The 16,342-nt window shown below is 44.8% G+C and overlaps 1 protein-coding gene across 1 annotated transcript in view; it reads left to right on the top strand.

Moving 5' to 3' along the window:
• FSTL5 (follistatin like 5) overlaps positions 1-16,342 on the top strand; it is a 1,180,017-nt gene that overhangs the window by 710,608 nt on the left and 453,067 nt on the right. The window contains exon 6 of the mRNA XM_073576841.1: positions 6,412-6,532. Within this exon, the coding sequence (XP_073432942.1) occupies positions 6,412-6,532 (121 nt within the window). The remainder of the gene's footprint in view (positions 1-6,411; positions 6,533-16,342) is intronic.

Raw genomic sequence — 16,342 nt, 5'->3', positions numbered from 1 at the left:
TTTTCCATTACCAACAAAGCCTATGAGATGTCGGAAATCTCATGCACACACATTGGTTTTTTGTGTGATCAGGATTTTGTGCTTTGCTGTGTTTTTTGGACATAGAGCATGTCACTTCTTTCAGCGTTTTTGCTATGCTTTTTCAGCAATTTTTTTTTTCCACCCATTGACTTGAATGGGTGTTGAAATAACGCTGCCAAAATGCACCAAAACACAGGTGCCATTATTTGCATCATTTTTGCTGCAGAAAAGCCATGGACATTAGCATGGACAAAGACAAAAAAAAAACGCACCAAAAAATGCATCAAACAATGCACCTAAACCTGCGTTTTTGCCGCAGCTTCTTTCCTGCCAAGAAGATCAGGTTTTGCTGCAGAAAAAAAATCAGCAAAAAAGTCCTGTGTGAACTTACCATTAGGGTATGTGTACATGTAGTTGTTAGGTTGTAATGGATTTTGTTGAAAAATCCGCATGTAAATCCGCAGGACAAAAGTCCTGCTGTTTATCTGCAGATTAGCCTGCGGTTTTACACCTCATAATGGAGAAGGTGTGAAACCGCAGCGCAATCTGCACAAAGAATGGACATGCTGCGGATTGTAACCCGCAGCAAATCCGTGCGGAAAAATCCGCAGCATGTGCACAGTGTTTTTCTCTAGTCACCTTCCACGACAGCTACATCAGAGGATGTCTACCCCGTCCTAATAGGGATCAGGAAGAGGTTAAATATCCCTCCCCTTCCTGCAACCACCAGTGTTTTCCTGTCCCCTATGGGGCATGAAGAAGTCTACAATGCTGCTGCCGTGGCTGGCGATTGGGAGCACCCCACGCCCAGTATCAGCTGGGACACCTGTCAGATGTCGGGCAGCTGGGGTCGGGGGCCTTGCTCTCCTCCTCCGATGGCTGCTCCTGTCTCTGCCTGCATGGTGGGACTCGGGACTCTCCCGCCTCTCCTGCGCCTCCTTTGGGGGTAAAGCGAGGCGGTGATGTGCATGCCGGGGTCCACCAGATAGCTCCCCGGCTTCCTCCTCCGTGCTGCCGGTTCCCGGGGGTTCACGCTGGCCGGGGGTGGCGTTCCTCCACTTCGGGCGTTACTGGGCTTTCCACTGGGGCGTGCGTCGCTTAGGGGTGCGCGTCACTTCCGGTCTGTCCCTATGTGTTCCACGGTGGAGCGCATGCGGGTGCCGGGGGGTGTGTTGCTCCTGGGACCAGCGGTCACATTCTGGGGCATCCTCATGTGGTTCCCCCTATTGGGCCAAAGGGAGGAGGAGGTGCACAAACAACGCTGGACCCTCGATCTTTCAAGGTCCGGGTGAGGAGATCACCAGGTAAGACCTGTCTGACACTGACTGTAGATGGCATGGACTGTGACAAGCCCTCTCTCTCTGAGTCTGCAGAGCCCAGCATACCCCCTCCTTCTGTAAGTAGCAGGCGTCGGTCCTGGCTATCCAGCATTATTTACTAAAATGGCATAGCATACCTCTCTCTTTCTAATATGGGGAGTAAAGGTCTCTGACCCTATGAGAACCAGCCACAAGTGTAAAATGTGTGCTGCCTGACTCCCTCGACATATGGGGAAAACTCTGCCCGTCCTGTACAGAGAGGTCCTGTGCGCTGAGCAGCCCTCTCTCCTGGATAGCATCAAATCCCTCATAATACAGGAGGTTGACTCCTCCATGGCTCCCTTCTCCCAGACTACCTCCCTCTAGGAGGAGGAAGAAAGTTCTGATAGAATCTGACTCCGATTCAGACGAAATTCAGTCCTCGGATTCAGAGGACGCTCGGGAGATTGAGGGTTCCTCTTCCACGTACACCCCTAAAACCAGGAAACAAGAAATATCACTTGGTTCCGGGAATGTGGGTGAGCTAAGAGCACCATAGGGGTGGAGGATCAAGAAGTTAAATACACGGTACAGGACGAGATGTTGGGCTGAAGCCCAAAGGAGGTGTCATGTACGCAAGAATGTACAGAATCTGATCCTCCATAAAAGGAGGCCTCCATATATAAAAATGAGGGCTCCTCCCAGCTCAAAGATCCAATGGATCATGGAAAAAAAAAATATATATATTTGAGAGCTTATCAAGGAAGTCCTGGGACACCTCTACAAATCTGCTAGAAAGCTAATATGGCTTTCACATGCCCTGTCTCTGTGATTACGCACAGACTCAGGACACCTTAGGGGGAAAGATACCTGACACCCTACCCTTACTGCAGAAAGCAATGAGGTTCCTAGCTGATGCTTCCGCTGGTGGTCGCTAACAACTTGGGACCAGGCCGGGACCAGGAAGACCAGCCTGTAATTCGCAGGTCTCAGGTAATTCTTTAGTGCATCGGCTCTTCTAGGCTGAGCGTGACTGCTCTCACCAGGTCTGGGTAGCTGCAAAAGCGGCCGTCCTTTCCAACTCCGATAGAGGAGTGCCCTGGTTAAAATCCTAAGGGAGGCGACTTATCTCCAAATAGTGCGCCATCCCCTTCCAGGGCCACTATGGGTTCAAGCCTATCCTGGACACAGCTTCGGACAAAAGCATCTCTTCCGAAACATAGAAATCCTAGGAGACGGATTTTTCTTCTCTCCCGTGACCAAACCTCTGTCAACAGCTATTCTAAACTGAATTTGCATGCCCTCATCAGATCACAGCCGCTAAGCAGCTTGAGGCTGGGCCAGTACTGGCATGAGAGACTGGCTGAGATTCCCTGGTCCTGTTGACATACTCAGGAAGAGTATAGGGAGACAAGGGCATGAACATCCTTGTCCCTAACCATCAACAGACTCCAGATAAGCAATGACGCCCGGTTGGGGGTCGTCTCTCACTCTTTTTTTTTTTTTTTTTACCCGCTGGCAGTCCATCTCCACAAATCAGTGGGTCCATCGTACCATATGAGATGGACTAAAAAAAAAAATTGGATTCGAGAGTCCTTCCCCGTAATGCTTAGGGGTAACCTCCCTACAGCCTCCACTCCTTCAGGGCTCCTTACCAAAGATCTGCTCCGGTAGAACGCGAGGGTGCCAAAGCGGGAGAAGGACACGGCCATTATACACGTCCCTTCCTGGTGAGGAAGCCATCAGAGAAGAACCGAATCATCATAAACCTGAAGCCATTAAACGAATCGGTCCGGTACAGGCAATTCAAAATGGTCAATCAGGGGCAGTCCCGCTCATCGGACTGAGCTCGGTAATGGCAATGGTAGAGCTGAAGGGTGCATATTACCATGTGCCAATCCATCCGACCATGTATCGCTCTAAGATCATGGCGGAAGCAGTGATTTTCATCCAGCGCCAGGGGATAGGCATTATCCCATATCTGGACGACTTCCTCTTCTCTATACCATCTATCTCATGTCAGAAGATGGACGTAGGGAAGACCCAGGGATATTAAGATCCCTGGGTTGGATACCGAACCTGATCTATCCCTCCATGAAAGGGAAGCTTCTGGGAGTTCTCTCTAACTCAAGGGGAAAGACATCCTTCCTACCTATGGTTTGTCAGGTCGACCTTGTCCACCAAGGTCCTGGTTCAGGACTAGCTGGAACTGACCCTCAGAGTCAATGTATGCTCTAGGTTCTCAGACCACATGCACCCAGGCGGTGTCTTGGACTCAGGCCCACAAAGCCACGTGCTTTTACATTCCAGGATCCACCTGGCCTACACGGCTACAAATTCCATTGTCCTGAAGGATTCCCCCTCCGTGGTCAGGTTAAACTGGCCCTGAGGTGGTGTTTGAACTACCGAAATCTTCAGAAGGGAGTCAGCCGGACTCAGCTTCCACTGAAAACACTTCGCTCAGATGCCAGCCAACGAGGCTGGGGCGCAGTAGTAGAGAGATCCTATTTTCAGGGGTGATGGCTGCCGAGCATCAGCACCAGTTCCTCAAATCTGACAGAAGTGAAGGAGGTAGGAAAAGCGCTAAAAGACGTCATCATCGCTAATCCAAAATCGCCACGTCTGCACCTACTCGGACAACATGACCACAGTGGCCTATCTCCAGCCTAGGGGGTACGAAGTATGCCGGCCTGAAAGCAATAGCAACAAGGATCTTCTCCTGGTCAGTGCGTCTGAAAGGATCAGACAACACCCAGGCAGATTTCCTCAGTCGAGAAGACGTTCATCCGGAGGAGTGGTGCCTGGACCATGCGGTATTCGTGTCCCTAGCCTCAAGATGGGGTGAAGGTGGACCTAGCCGCCAACAGGCAAAATGCAAAGACAGGGGTATTCGTCTCCCTCAACCACATGGACGGAGTGCAAGGAATAGGTGCCCTTCACCCAATGGTGGGATTCCAACCTCGCATATACCTGCCCACCCACACCGATGCGGGCAAAAAACATCTCAGGAAATCCAGACGGACCGAGTTCCCACAATACTAATCGCCCCTCGGTGGCCCGGAAGAAGTGGTTCAGTGCCCTACCTGCCATGGCCCAGGAAGGTCCTGGCTTCTGCCCCAAAAAGGGCAACCTCCTTCACCAAGGTCCTCTGCTACACCCAGACGTAGGCAAAGGGAACCTGGCAGCATGGTTATTGAGGCCGAATTCCTAAGAGCCAAATAGCTCTCGGGTAGGGTAATCCAAACCCTTCAGGAAAGCCAATAACCAAGGACATCTATGCCAAGGTCTGGGAAAGGTTTACGCCCTGGTGCTCTCCAGGCACCCCTGATCCCTTCCATCTCAGTGCAGCACAGACCCTGGATGTTTACAAAAGGTCTGGAACAGAGCCTTATCCCCAGCACTAAAGGTATAAATATAAGCTCTTAGCACCTTGTTTGATCTTGACCTGGCCAGCCACTGCTGGATCCTACGGTTTATGGCTTCGGCAGCCGGGATTCATCCTATACTCCACAGTCAGGGGCCTCCTTGGGATCTCAACACCGTGCTCAAACCTAAGATCCATTTGAGCCTCTAGATTCCTTGACCATGGAAACCTAACCCTTTAACCGTCCTCTTAGTCGCAATTACTGAGGCTAGACGTATGGGAGAATTGCAGGCCCTGTCAATTCAAGAAGCTTACCTTGCAATCATTACAGATATTATCTTGAGATTAGATCATGCCTGTCTTCTCAAAATTTCATAGGAATCAGGACATTGTACTGTCCTCATTCGGGCCAAGCTCTTCCAACCCTAAGGAAGAGACCTTCCGCACTCTTGACATTTGCAGAGTGGTCCTGTCTTCCGACAATCGAGTGAAGCCTAGCGGATTCACCGGAATCTATTCATCCAGTTCTCAGGACGAAATAAGGCAAGGAGTCAAAGAACACGATCGCGAATTGGATCACACAATCTATCTGCCTGACTTACGCATCACAGAAGCTGGCTCCACCTGCCTCACTGAGGCACATTCTACCCATGCGATAGCAACGTCATGAGCGAAAAAAAAAAAAAGGGTAATGCTTCGTCAGAGCGGATATGCAGAACCACCCCTGTTGATCCATCCACACGTTCACCAGGCGTTACAGGTTAAATTTCAATGGGGATTTCACATTTGGCAGATGAGTGCTGCAGGCCATGATTCCCCCCCTAAAGAAATTGGCTGTTGGTATTACTCCGATGTAGCTGTTGTGGAAGGTGACTAGAGAAAATAGAATTAGACTTACTTAGACTTACCGGTAATTCGGTTTCTAGGAACCTTCCACGACAGCACTAATTTCCCTCCCTATCTGATATTCTTATTGGATGATTCCTGCACTTTGGTGGTAACTATTCATACTGGTGGTTGCAGGAAGGGGAGGGATATTTAACCTCTTCCTGTTCCTGTCCCCTATTAGGGTGGGGTAGACATCCTCCGATGTAGCTGTCGTGGAAGGTTCCTAGAAACCGAATTACCGGTAAGTCTAATTCTATTTTCAGCTTACCATTGAAAACAATGGTACTGTACAATGCACCTAAATTTGCTGCGGACCCGCAGGGCCAAAACTGCTGCAGATCCGCAGTAGAATCCGCACCCTGTGCACATAGCCTTATTTTTAGGGGGTTGTCCCCTTTCAAACAATTTCTATCCCTGCTGCAGTTTGCTAAACAATAATAATCTACACTGTACTCGTATCCCTCAGATCCACCCACAAGCCTCCACCTCTGCTCCTAGTGTTTACCATTATCTGTGGGTAGTGCATTCCAGAGAATTGGTGTAGCACTAAGGGTATGCATACACAATTTCATTTTTAGGCAGGTATGTTCCATAACCCCCCTGAAAATGTGCCTAGAACATGCTGAAAAAAATGAACATATCTAATTGTATGTAAAAACAATTTACTGTTAATGTTTAGTCTTTTTAGCAGACCATATTTTGTAACTTATATACATTGTACTGTTTGCATAATTTTAATGATTAGCAAACCCCTTTAACAAAGGTTTTATGTCTGTATTTTGTATTATGTATATATTTTTACACATTTTTATTCTGTATTTTGCTATTTTCTGTTTCTAGGTGATAAGACAGGAAGGTTTCAGAAAGAATATGTATGAATGTTCTTTATTTGATCTAATAAAATATGATGATTTCAATGGTGATAAGCATTTATCCCTGGATGAATTCTACCGAGCATTTCGTGAGTACACATTATAATTATTCTTTTGCTAGTACCTTGGTCTATGTGTTATTGTATGAAATCCAACACCCAATAAAAGGGAGATTTAATCCACCCTTAAGTGTAGAGGGTAATAAATATAATATATTATATTTCTTACTACAGTATTTCGCATAAAGCAACAATATACCCTATATTCCATATATAGTGCGTATTAGAGCTTAACCTTTATTCTCTCTATGGGCCTCATTAAGAAGTATGTGAATACAGGGTCGGTCTGGCCTAGCAGGGTAGTGGGGAAATGCACAGTGGGCCCCGATGAGAAGAAAAATAGGTCGCTGGGGCCCTTTAAAAACGCGGCCCCATTAAAAGCGTGGCCCTAATTTGCAGTGTCGCGTGTACCTGTACCATAGCTCTTTCTGATGCGGCATCGGGCGACCCTTGCTGGCTCCCACTGGCATTCTTTTTGGGTGGTGACACGCACCACGCTCTGCTTTCCTGCTCTGTAGCTGGCTGGCTAATAGCGTGATGCCGAGTTCTGCTCTCCCGGCTGCTACCACTCTGTGTGCTGCCGGCTCCGGCTCTGTAGTGAATAGCAGAGTCTGCGTCCTGTCCATAACCTCTCAGCTCTGCTCTCCTGGCTCCCGCTGTCATGATGGCTGTGTGGTGTGAGTGAGTGTGACACTCTTTCACTCTCTGATCTCCGGGCTACCTCTGTCCTGCGGCCTGCCCTGTGTAGAGTTGTCCTGGCTGTGTGATGAGCTGCTGTCTGCTGACAGTCACCCTCCCTGGAAGTGCCGGCTACATGATGATACATATATACAGGGGGAAGGGGGCCAGGATGGATATATACAGGGGGCCAGGATGGATGTATACAGGGGGAAGGGGGCCAGGACGGATGTATACAGGGGGAAGGGGGCCAGGACGGATGTATACAGGGGGAAGGGGGCCAGGACGGATGTATACAGGGGGAAGGGGGCCAGGACGGATGTATACAGGGGGAAGGGGGCCAGGACGGATGTATACAGGGGGAAGGGGGCCAGGATGGATGTATACAGGGGGAAGGGGGCAAGGACTGATGTATACAGGGGGAAGGGGGCCAGGACGGATATATATATACATACAGGGGGAAGAGGTCCAGGATGGATATATATATATGGGAAGGGGATCACTATATACTGTGTACAGAGCTCCTGTGTATAATGTCACTGGTGATCACTGTATGACATGTACACTGACATTATATACAGAGCTTCTATGTATATCACTGGTGATCCTGTTGTGAGTTCATTTTTCCCTTCACCATTGAGGTCTGATGAACTCCCTCCTCTAGTGAAGGAAGGTAGTGAGGCTGATTACCAAACACCTGGGCAGCTAGATGATAACTGGGTGGCTGGAATTGAGGACTGGATATAAGGCTGCCAACGCCCTTCTTCCTGGCTGGTGATTTTCCTGCTGGATTCTTGGAGACCAGTCTGATTCCTGCGTCTCAAAGCTAAGTTTTTTTATTCTGTTATGATGAGTCACCGAAGGAGGAAAAAACAAAATACCAGCTAAGTCCAGAAAAACCAGAGAGGTTGGCAGCTATCGGACTGCAGACCCCTGAACCTATCCACAACAACTAGCAGTAGCCGTGGGGGGTTCCTGCGGTGCCCTAGACCCCTCGATCACAGTCGGAGAGCTACATAGCCTAAAGACAGAAAGGGGAAAAACTAAACTGCCCCAGAGCAGACCCCAAGGCAATAGGCAGCCCCCAACATATAATGACGGTGAAGCAAGATGAAAACACTAACACAGATAGAAAGATAGGTTGAGCAAATGATGGGGCCCAAGCTAACTACATAGGACAGGATAGGAAAGTTGCTGTCTGCCATCCGCAAAAACCCTATCAAAATGAGCCAACCGACTGATAGGAAAAACAGGCCCTGAAGTCGCTAGGCTTCAAAAGACTATATCAGCACTCAGGTATATTCTGAAGACAGAGCAAAAGATCAACAGATCAGAGACAAAAATGGAATTCAGCTCACCCCCGGCCGGGGATGGCAGAACTCCAAAACACAAGGCAAAACAAAAACAAAACTGAAGAGTACAAAGCAGAGCAGAAAAACTTAGCTTTGAGATGCAGGAATCAGACTGGTCTCCAAGAATCCAGCAGGAAAATCACCAGCCAGGAAGAAGGGCGTCGGCAGCCTTATATCCAGTCCTCAATTCCAGCCACCCAGTTATCATCTAGCTGCCCAGGTGTTTGGTAATCAGCCTCACTACCTTCCTTCACCAGAGGAGGGAGTTCATCAGACCTCAATGGTGAAGGGAAAAATGAACTCACAACATGATCCCTGTATTACCTGTACACTGATGCTATATACAGAAATCTAGTGTACTTTATAATGTCACTGGTGGTAAGTGTTGTTAGTATTGTGGCTTGTATTCATAATCAGTATTGTAATATGGTCGCGGTGTGGCAGTATTTCTCCTTGTATGTGGTATTATTATTTGGTCCCTATATGCTGGTAATATGTCATATTATTTGGTCATTATGTGGTGGTAATATCTAGTCTGGTGATGCGTGGCAGTATTTGTCCCTTGTAAGTAGTAGTATTCGGTCACTATGTGGTCTGGTCATAGTGTTTTGGTATATCTTCCTGTATGTGGTAGTATTGGTCATGGTATAGGGGATCGTTTTGGGCATGGCAGTCATTTATTCTCTGATATTAATTAGGAGAAGACTCTTTATTTCCTTTAGAGATTAAATACTTTGTACACAACAGCAGAGATGCACTTACAGGGGTTCTTCTGTGGAAAAAAGTAATCATCTCTCCACAGGATAAGTGATAATGTATTGATTGGTGGGGGTCTGACTACTAGGACCCATTCAGCTAAATGTGGATCTTTTTATTCCCCATTAGACTGGAGTGGCATGTCTGCCTTGACCACTGATCCTTTCAATCCCTCCGTGACTACACTTGTTTTTTTTTTCTAGAAGCCCCAAAGAGAATGAATGGAGCTGCGGTCAGATATCTCACCTACCGCTCCATTTTAAAATGGGGATAAGTGTACTATCAACAATAAAACTTCCACAATCTTCCATTCGGTGCAGTTTCTAATGGTCGGACCTAAGCGATCACCTATCCTGTGGAGCCCATGGATCGGTGATAACTTTTTTTTCAACCAAAGAACCCCATTAATGTAAGGCCTCTTTCACACATCGGTTTTTTTGCCATCCATCGCAATCGGTGGTTTTGTTAAAAAAAAAAAAAAAACAGATCCAGTGACTGAAGCTGCTGGATCCGTTTTTTTTCTCAGACTTGTATTAGCGACGGATTGTGACGGATGGCGGCACGTTTCATCCGTCGTTCGGTGGATCCGTCCGATATTCTTTGTCTGTCGGCCAGAGACAACGGACATAGCAATGTTTTTTGTCTACATCGAAAAGTTGTACAGCGACAGATCCAGTGCAGTCCATCGTTAACTATAATGGAAGCCAATGGGCGCAGGATCTTAATTTAGCAGCTGCTTTTATCCACTCAATGCCGACTTTTATTCCCCATTGACTTGCATTGGGGTCGGGTTTCGGACGAAACTCCGACTTTTTTTGCCCTAGTCGGACCAGTTTCATCTGAAACTAATTTTGTTTCATGAAACCCGATCCGACTAAAGTCGCCCAACTCTACTAGCAGCTATTTTACCATGAAGGCCTGCTGCACAAAGTCTCCTCTTAACAGTTTTTGTAGAGATGTGTCTGCTGCTAGAACTCTGTGTGGCAATGACCTGGTCTGTAATCTGAGCTGCCGCTAACCTGAGATTTCTGAGGCTGGTGACTCAGATGAACTTATCTTCCGCAGCAGAGGTGACTCTTGGTCTTCCTTTCCTGGGGCGGTTCTCATGTGAGCCAGTTTCTTTGTAGCGCTTGATGGTTTTTGTCACTGCACTTGGGGACACTTTCAAAGATTTCCCAATTTTTCATACTGACTAACCTTCATTTCTTAACCCCTTTCTGCCATTAGGCTTACTATCCCGTCCATGTGCCCTGGGACTTAATTCCCAAGGACGGGATAGTACGTCTAATGCGATCAGCGGCGCCCACATGGTGAGCGCCGCTGATCGCGGCCGGGTGTCAGCTGTGATAATGTGTCAGGGGCGGTCACGGACCGCCCTCAACACGTTAACCCCTTGTACACCTCGATCAAACACGATCGCGGTGTACCGGGAGTTAAAGGGAAGCATCGGCAGGGAGGGGGCTCCCTCCGTGCTTCCCTGAGCCCCCCACGGCAGCGCAATGTGCAGCGCTGCTGCGGGGGCCTCTTTCCCTACAGGCCCCCGGATCCAAGATGGCGACGGGGGCCTTTGGGGGCCTGTAGGGAGCTGACTTCCTCACTGCCTGCAAAGCGCAGGCATGAGGAAGTCTGCAGAACTGCCTGTGACAGATTGCTGATCTGTCACAGTGATCTGTGATGTGACAGATCAGCGATGTCCCACCTGGGACTATGTAATAAAGTAAAAAAAAAAAAAAAAAAAGGGTAAAAATAATTTTAAAAAAATCGCTAAATAAATTAGTAAAAAAAAAAAAAAATATTCCCCAATAAATTCATTTTTTGAAAATAAAAAAAAACAATAAAAGTACACATATTTGTTATCGACGTGTGCGTAACGACCCACCCTATAAAACTGTCCCATTAGTTAACCCCTTTAGCGAACCCCTTAAAAAATAAAAATAAAAATAAACGAAGCAAAAAATAATGATTTATTATCATACCACCGAACAAAAAGTGCAATAACACGCGATCAAAAAGACGCATATAAATATCCATGGTACCGCTGAAAACATCATCTTGTCCGGCAAAAAACGAGCCGCCATACAGCATCATCCGCAAAAAAATAAAAAAGTTATAACTCGCAGAATAAAGCGATGCAAAAATAATTATTTTTTATATAAAATTGTTTTCATTGCAAAAAACTGACAAAACATAAAAAGACCTAAATGAGGTATCGCTGTAACCGTACCGACGCGAAGAATAAAAGCGTTTTATCAATTTTACCGCACGCGGAACGGTGTAAACGCACCCCCCAAATTAATTCATGAAACGCTGTTTTTTGTTCATTCTGCGTCACAAAAATCGGAATAAAAAGCGATCAAAAAATGTCACGTGCCCAAAAATGGTACCGATAAAAACGTCAACTCGTCCCGCAAAGAATAAGACCTCACATGACTCGGTGGGTCAAAATACGGAAAAATTATAGCTCTCAATATGTGGTGATGCAAAAACTATTTTTACAATAAAAAGCGTCTTTTAGCGTGCGACAGCCGCCAAACATAAAAACCGCCATAAATAGTAAATCAAACCCCCCGTTATCACCCCCTTAGGGAAAAATAATAAAATTAAAAAAAGTATTTATTTCCATTTTCCCATTAGGGTTAGGGCTAGGGTTAGGGCTCAGATTAGGTTTAGGGGTGTGTTGGGGTTAGGGTTGGAGTTATAATTGGGGGGTTTCCACTGTTTGGGCACATCAGGTGCTCTCCAAATGCAACATGGTGTCTGATCTCAATTCCAGCCAATTCTACGTTGAAAAAGTCAAATGGTGCTCCTTCCCTTCCAAGCTCTGCCATGCGCCCAAACAGTGTTTTACCCCCACATATAGGGTATCAGCATACTCAGGACAAATTGCAAAACAACTTTTGGGGTCGAATTTCTCCTGATACCCTTAGGAAAATAAAAAATTGGGGGCAAAAATATCATTTTTGTGGAAAAAAAATGATTTTTTTATTTTCACGCCCAGGCGTTATAAACTTCTGTGAAGCACTTGGGGGTTCAAAGTGCTCACCGCACATCTAGATAAGTTCCGTGGGGGGTCTAGTTTCCAAAATGGGGTCACTTGTGGGGAGTTTCAATAGTTTAGGTACATCAGGGGCTCTCCAAACGCACATGACACCCGCAGACCAATCCATCAAAGTCTGCATTCCAAAACATCACTACTTCCCTTCCGAGCCCCGACGTGTGCCCATACAGTAGTTTTCTCCCACATATGAGGTATCAGCGTACTCAGGACAAATTGGAAAACAACTTTTGGGGTCCAATTTCTCCTGTTACCCTTGGGAAAATAAAAAAATTGGAGACTAATTGATCATGTTTGTGGAAAAAATACGATTTTTTTATTTTCATGCCTGGGCATTATATACTTCTGTGAAGCCCTTGGGGGTTTAAAGTTCTCACCACACATCTAGATAAGTTCCTTAGGGGGTCTAGTTTCCAAAATGGGGTCATTTGTGGGGGGTTTCCACTGTTTAGGTACATTAGGGGCTCTCCAAAGGCAACATGACACCCGCAGACCAGTCCATCAAAGTCTGCATTCCAAAACGTCAATACTTCCCTTCCGAGCCCCGACGTGTGCCCATACAGTAGTGTTCTCCCACATATGGGGTGTCAGCGTACTCAGGACAAATTGGACAACAACTTTTAGGGTCCAATTTATCCTGTTACCCTTGGAAAAATAAAAAAAATGGGTACTAAAAGATGATGTTTGTTGAAAAAATACGATATTTTTATTTTCACGCCCGGTCGTTATAAACTTCGTTGAAGCACTTGGGGGTTCAAAGTGCTCACCACACATCTAGATAAGTTCCTTAGGGGGTCTAGTTTCCAAAATGGGGTCACTTGTGTTGGGTTTCCACTGTTTAGGTACATCAGGGGCTCTCCAAAAGCAACATGACACCCGCAGACCATTCCATCAAAGTCTGCATTCCAAAACGTCACTACTTCCCTTCCGAGCCCCGACGTGTGTCCATACAGTAGTTTTCTCCCACATATGAGGTATCAGCGTACTCAGGACAAATTGGACAACAACTTTTGGGGTCCAATTTCTCCTTTTACCCTTGGGAAAATGAAAAAATTGGTGACTAAAAGATCATGTTTGTGGAAAAAATACGATTTTTGTATTTTCACGCACGGGCGTTATAAACTTCTGTGAAGCACTGGGGGGTTCAAAGTGCTCACCACACATCTAGATAAGTTCCTTGGGGGGTCTAGTTTCCAAAATGGTGTCATTTATGGGGGGTTTCTACTGTTTTGGTACATCAGGGGCTTTCCAAACGCGACATGGTGTCCGATCTCAATTCCAGCCAAAAACATCAAATGGCGCTGCTTCCCTTCCGAGCTCTGCCAAGTGCCCAAATAGTGGTTTACCCCCACATGTGGGGTATCAGCGCACTCAGGACAAATTGCACAATAACTTTTAGGGACCTATTACCCTTGAAAAAATAAAAATTGTTGGTGAAAAGATCTTTTTTGTGGAAAAAATATGATTTTTTAATTGTACCACTGTACGTTATAAACTTCTGTGAGGCCCTTGTGGGTTCAAAGTTCTCACCACATATCTAGATAAGTTCCTTGGGGGGTCTAGTTTCCAAAATGGGGTCACTTGGGGGGGGTTTCCACTGTTTAGGTACATCAGGGGCTCTCCAAACACGACATGGCGTCCGATCTGAATTCCAGCCAATTTTGCATTGAAAAAGTCAAATGGCGCTCTTTCCCTGCTGAAGTCTGCCATGCGCCGAAACAGTGGTTCCCCCCCACATATCAGGTATCAGCGTACTCAGGAAAAATTGCACAATAACTTTTGCAGTCCAATTTCTCCTGTTACCCTTGGTAAATTAAAAAAAATTGAACCTGAAGTATTTTTTAGTGAAAAAAGTTAAATGTTCATTTTTTTTTTAAATATTCAAAAAATTCCTGTGACGCACCTAAAGGGTTAATAAACTTCTTGAATGTGGTTTTGAGCACCTTAAGGGGTGCAGTTTTTAGAATGGTGTCACTTTTGGGTATTTTCTATCATATAGACCCCTCAAAGTGGCTTCAAATGTGATGTTGTCCGTAAAAATAAAATGGTGTTGCAAAAATGAGAAATCGCTGGTCAACTTTTAACCCTTATAACTTCCTAACAAAAAAAAATTTTGGTTTCAAAATTGTGCTGGTGTAAAGTAAACATGTGGGAAATGTTACTTATTAAGTTTTTTGTATGCTATATCTCTGTGATTTAAGGACATAAAAATTCAAAGTTGGAAAATTGCGAAATTTTCAAAATTTTCGCCAAATTTCTGTTTTTTTTCATAAATAAACGCAAGTTATTTGAATGAAATTTTACCACTAACATGAAGTACAATATGTCACGAGAAAACAATGTCAGAATCACCGGTATCCATGGAAGCGTTTCAGAGAGTTATTACCTCATAAAGGGACAGTGGTCAGAATTGTAAAAATTGGCCTGGTCATTAACGTGCAAACCACCCTTGGGGCTTAAGGGGTTAAAGTAATGATGGCCACTCATTTTTCTTTTCTTAGCTGCTTTTTTCTTGCCATAATACAAATTCTAACAGTCTATTCAGTAGGACTATCAGCTGTGTATCCACCAGACTTCTGCACAACACAACTGATGGTCCCAACCCCATTTATAAGACAAGAAATCCCACTTATGTGAAGTGAAAACCATTTCCGGTGACTACCTCTTGAAGCTCATCAAGAGAATGCCAATAATGTGCAAAGCAGTAATCAAAGCAAAAGGTGGCTACTTTGAAGAACCTAGAATATAAGACATATTTTAAGCTGTTTCACACTTTTTTGTTAATTATATAATTCCACATGTGTTAATTCATAGTTTTGATGCCTTCAGAGTGAATCTACAATTTTCATAGTAATGAAAATAAAGAAAACTCTTTGAATGAGAAGGTGTGTCCAAACTTTTGGTCTGTACTGTGTGTGTGTGTGTGTGTATATATGTAAATATATATTTTTATATATATATATATATATATATAATATTTTTTTTTTTTTCTTTTTAAACTGTGTACAGTTTTTTCTGATTATGGTGATTAAGGTGATTATGTTGAAAAATAGACTAGACGTCTGTTTACATCAGTCGAATCAGTAGTTTAATATAATTTTTATATTAAAAAATAAAAAGCAGAAGCTATTTTTTACCTTGTTACATTCACAGTATTCTTTTGATGCATAGAACAATGTGCAATGGGTGCTCAATGTGAATACGTTAACACTAGTCAGGCTGTGCAGAAAAAGCTCTTGGTCTGTTCAGCTTTTATTTATTAATAGGTGTTACACTGTTTCAAAAGAACATCCAGTGTTACTGACACTTATTACCTCATTATGTTGCTTATATAAGATAGTTCACCACCCTTTGCAGCTCTTACTTTGAAATGCATTGATTTTAAAATTTCTGCTGTAAGACAACGCTTACAATAAAACACAATATGGAAATGGCAAACAAAGACCATTTAGGTCTCTTTATAGTCATGGCTGGATGGTGATCACAGTGGACCTAACACTCATGTGATGCTATATTTTTAGTACATATTCTGCCTACTTATTCTTTGAATATTTCCTTTGCAACACACAGAACAAAAACAATGCCATAATTGCTGTTTTTCCTCTATTCCACCTTCTAAAAAGCAAAATAGCAGTAAGTGCACTCAGGTTTTTATAATTTATTTGCAGCTGGTCAATCTGGCAAAAACTGAAATAATCAAATAACAAGTGCTTGAAAGACTCTTACTATTCATTTTTATTGCAAAACTGCAATTGCTTCAAAAAGTACTTCAGGAAGCAAAAATCTCTTCCAAACCCCCCAAAGAACGATCATTACCTGAATGGGCAGGACGGTGGATCAGTGTGTACCACTGCAGCATTACAGTACTGGGGTCCTGGGTTCAAATTCAACTGATGACATCTGCAAGAAGTTTGTATGTTCTCCCCATGTTTTCGTGGGTTTTCTCCCACCCTCCAAAGATATATACTGATGGGGAATCTAGATTGTGAGCACCAATGG

The sequence above is a fragment of the Dendrobates tinctorius genome, unplaced genomic scaffold (assembly GCF_039654945.1).
Source record: "Dendrobates tinctorius isolate UK_male_01 unplaced genomic scaffold, ASM3965494v1 ptg000008l, whole genome shotgun sequence".
In the NCBI taxonomy this organism is placed as follows: Eukaryota; Metazoa; Chordata; class Amphibia; order Anura; family Dendrobatidae; genus Dendrobates; species Dendrobates tinctorius.
This window is presented reverse-complemented; position numbering and strand designations above follow the sequence as displayed.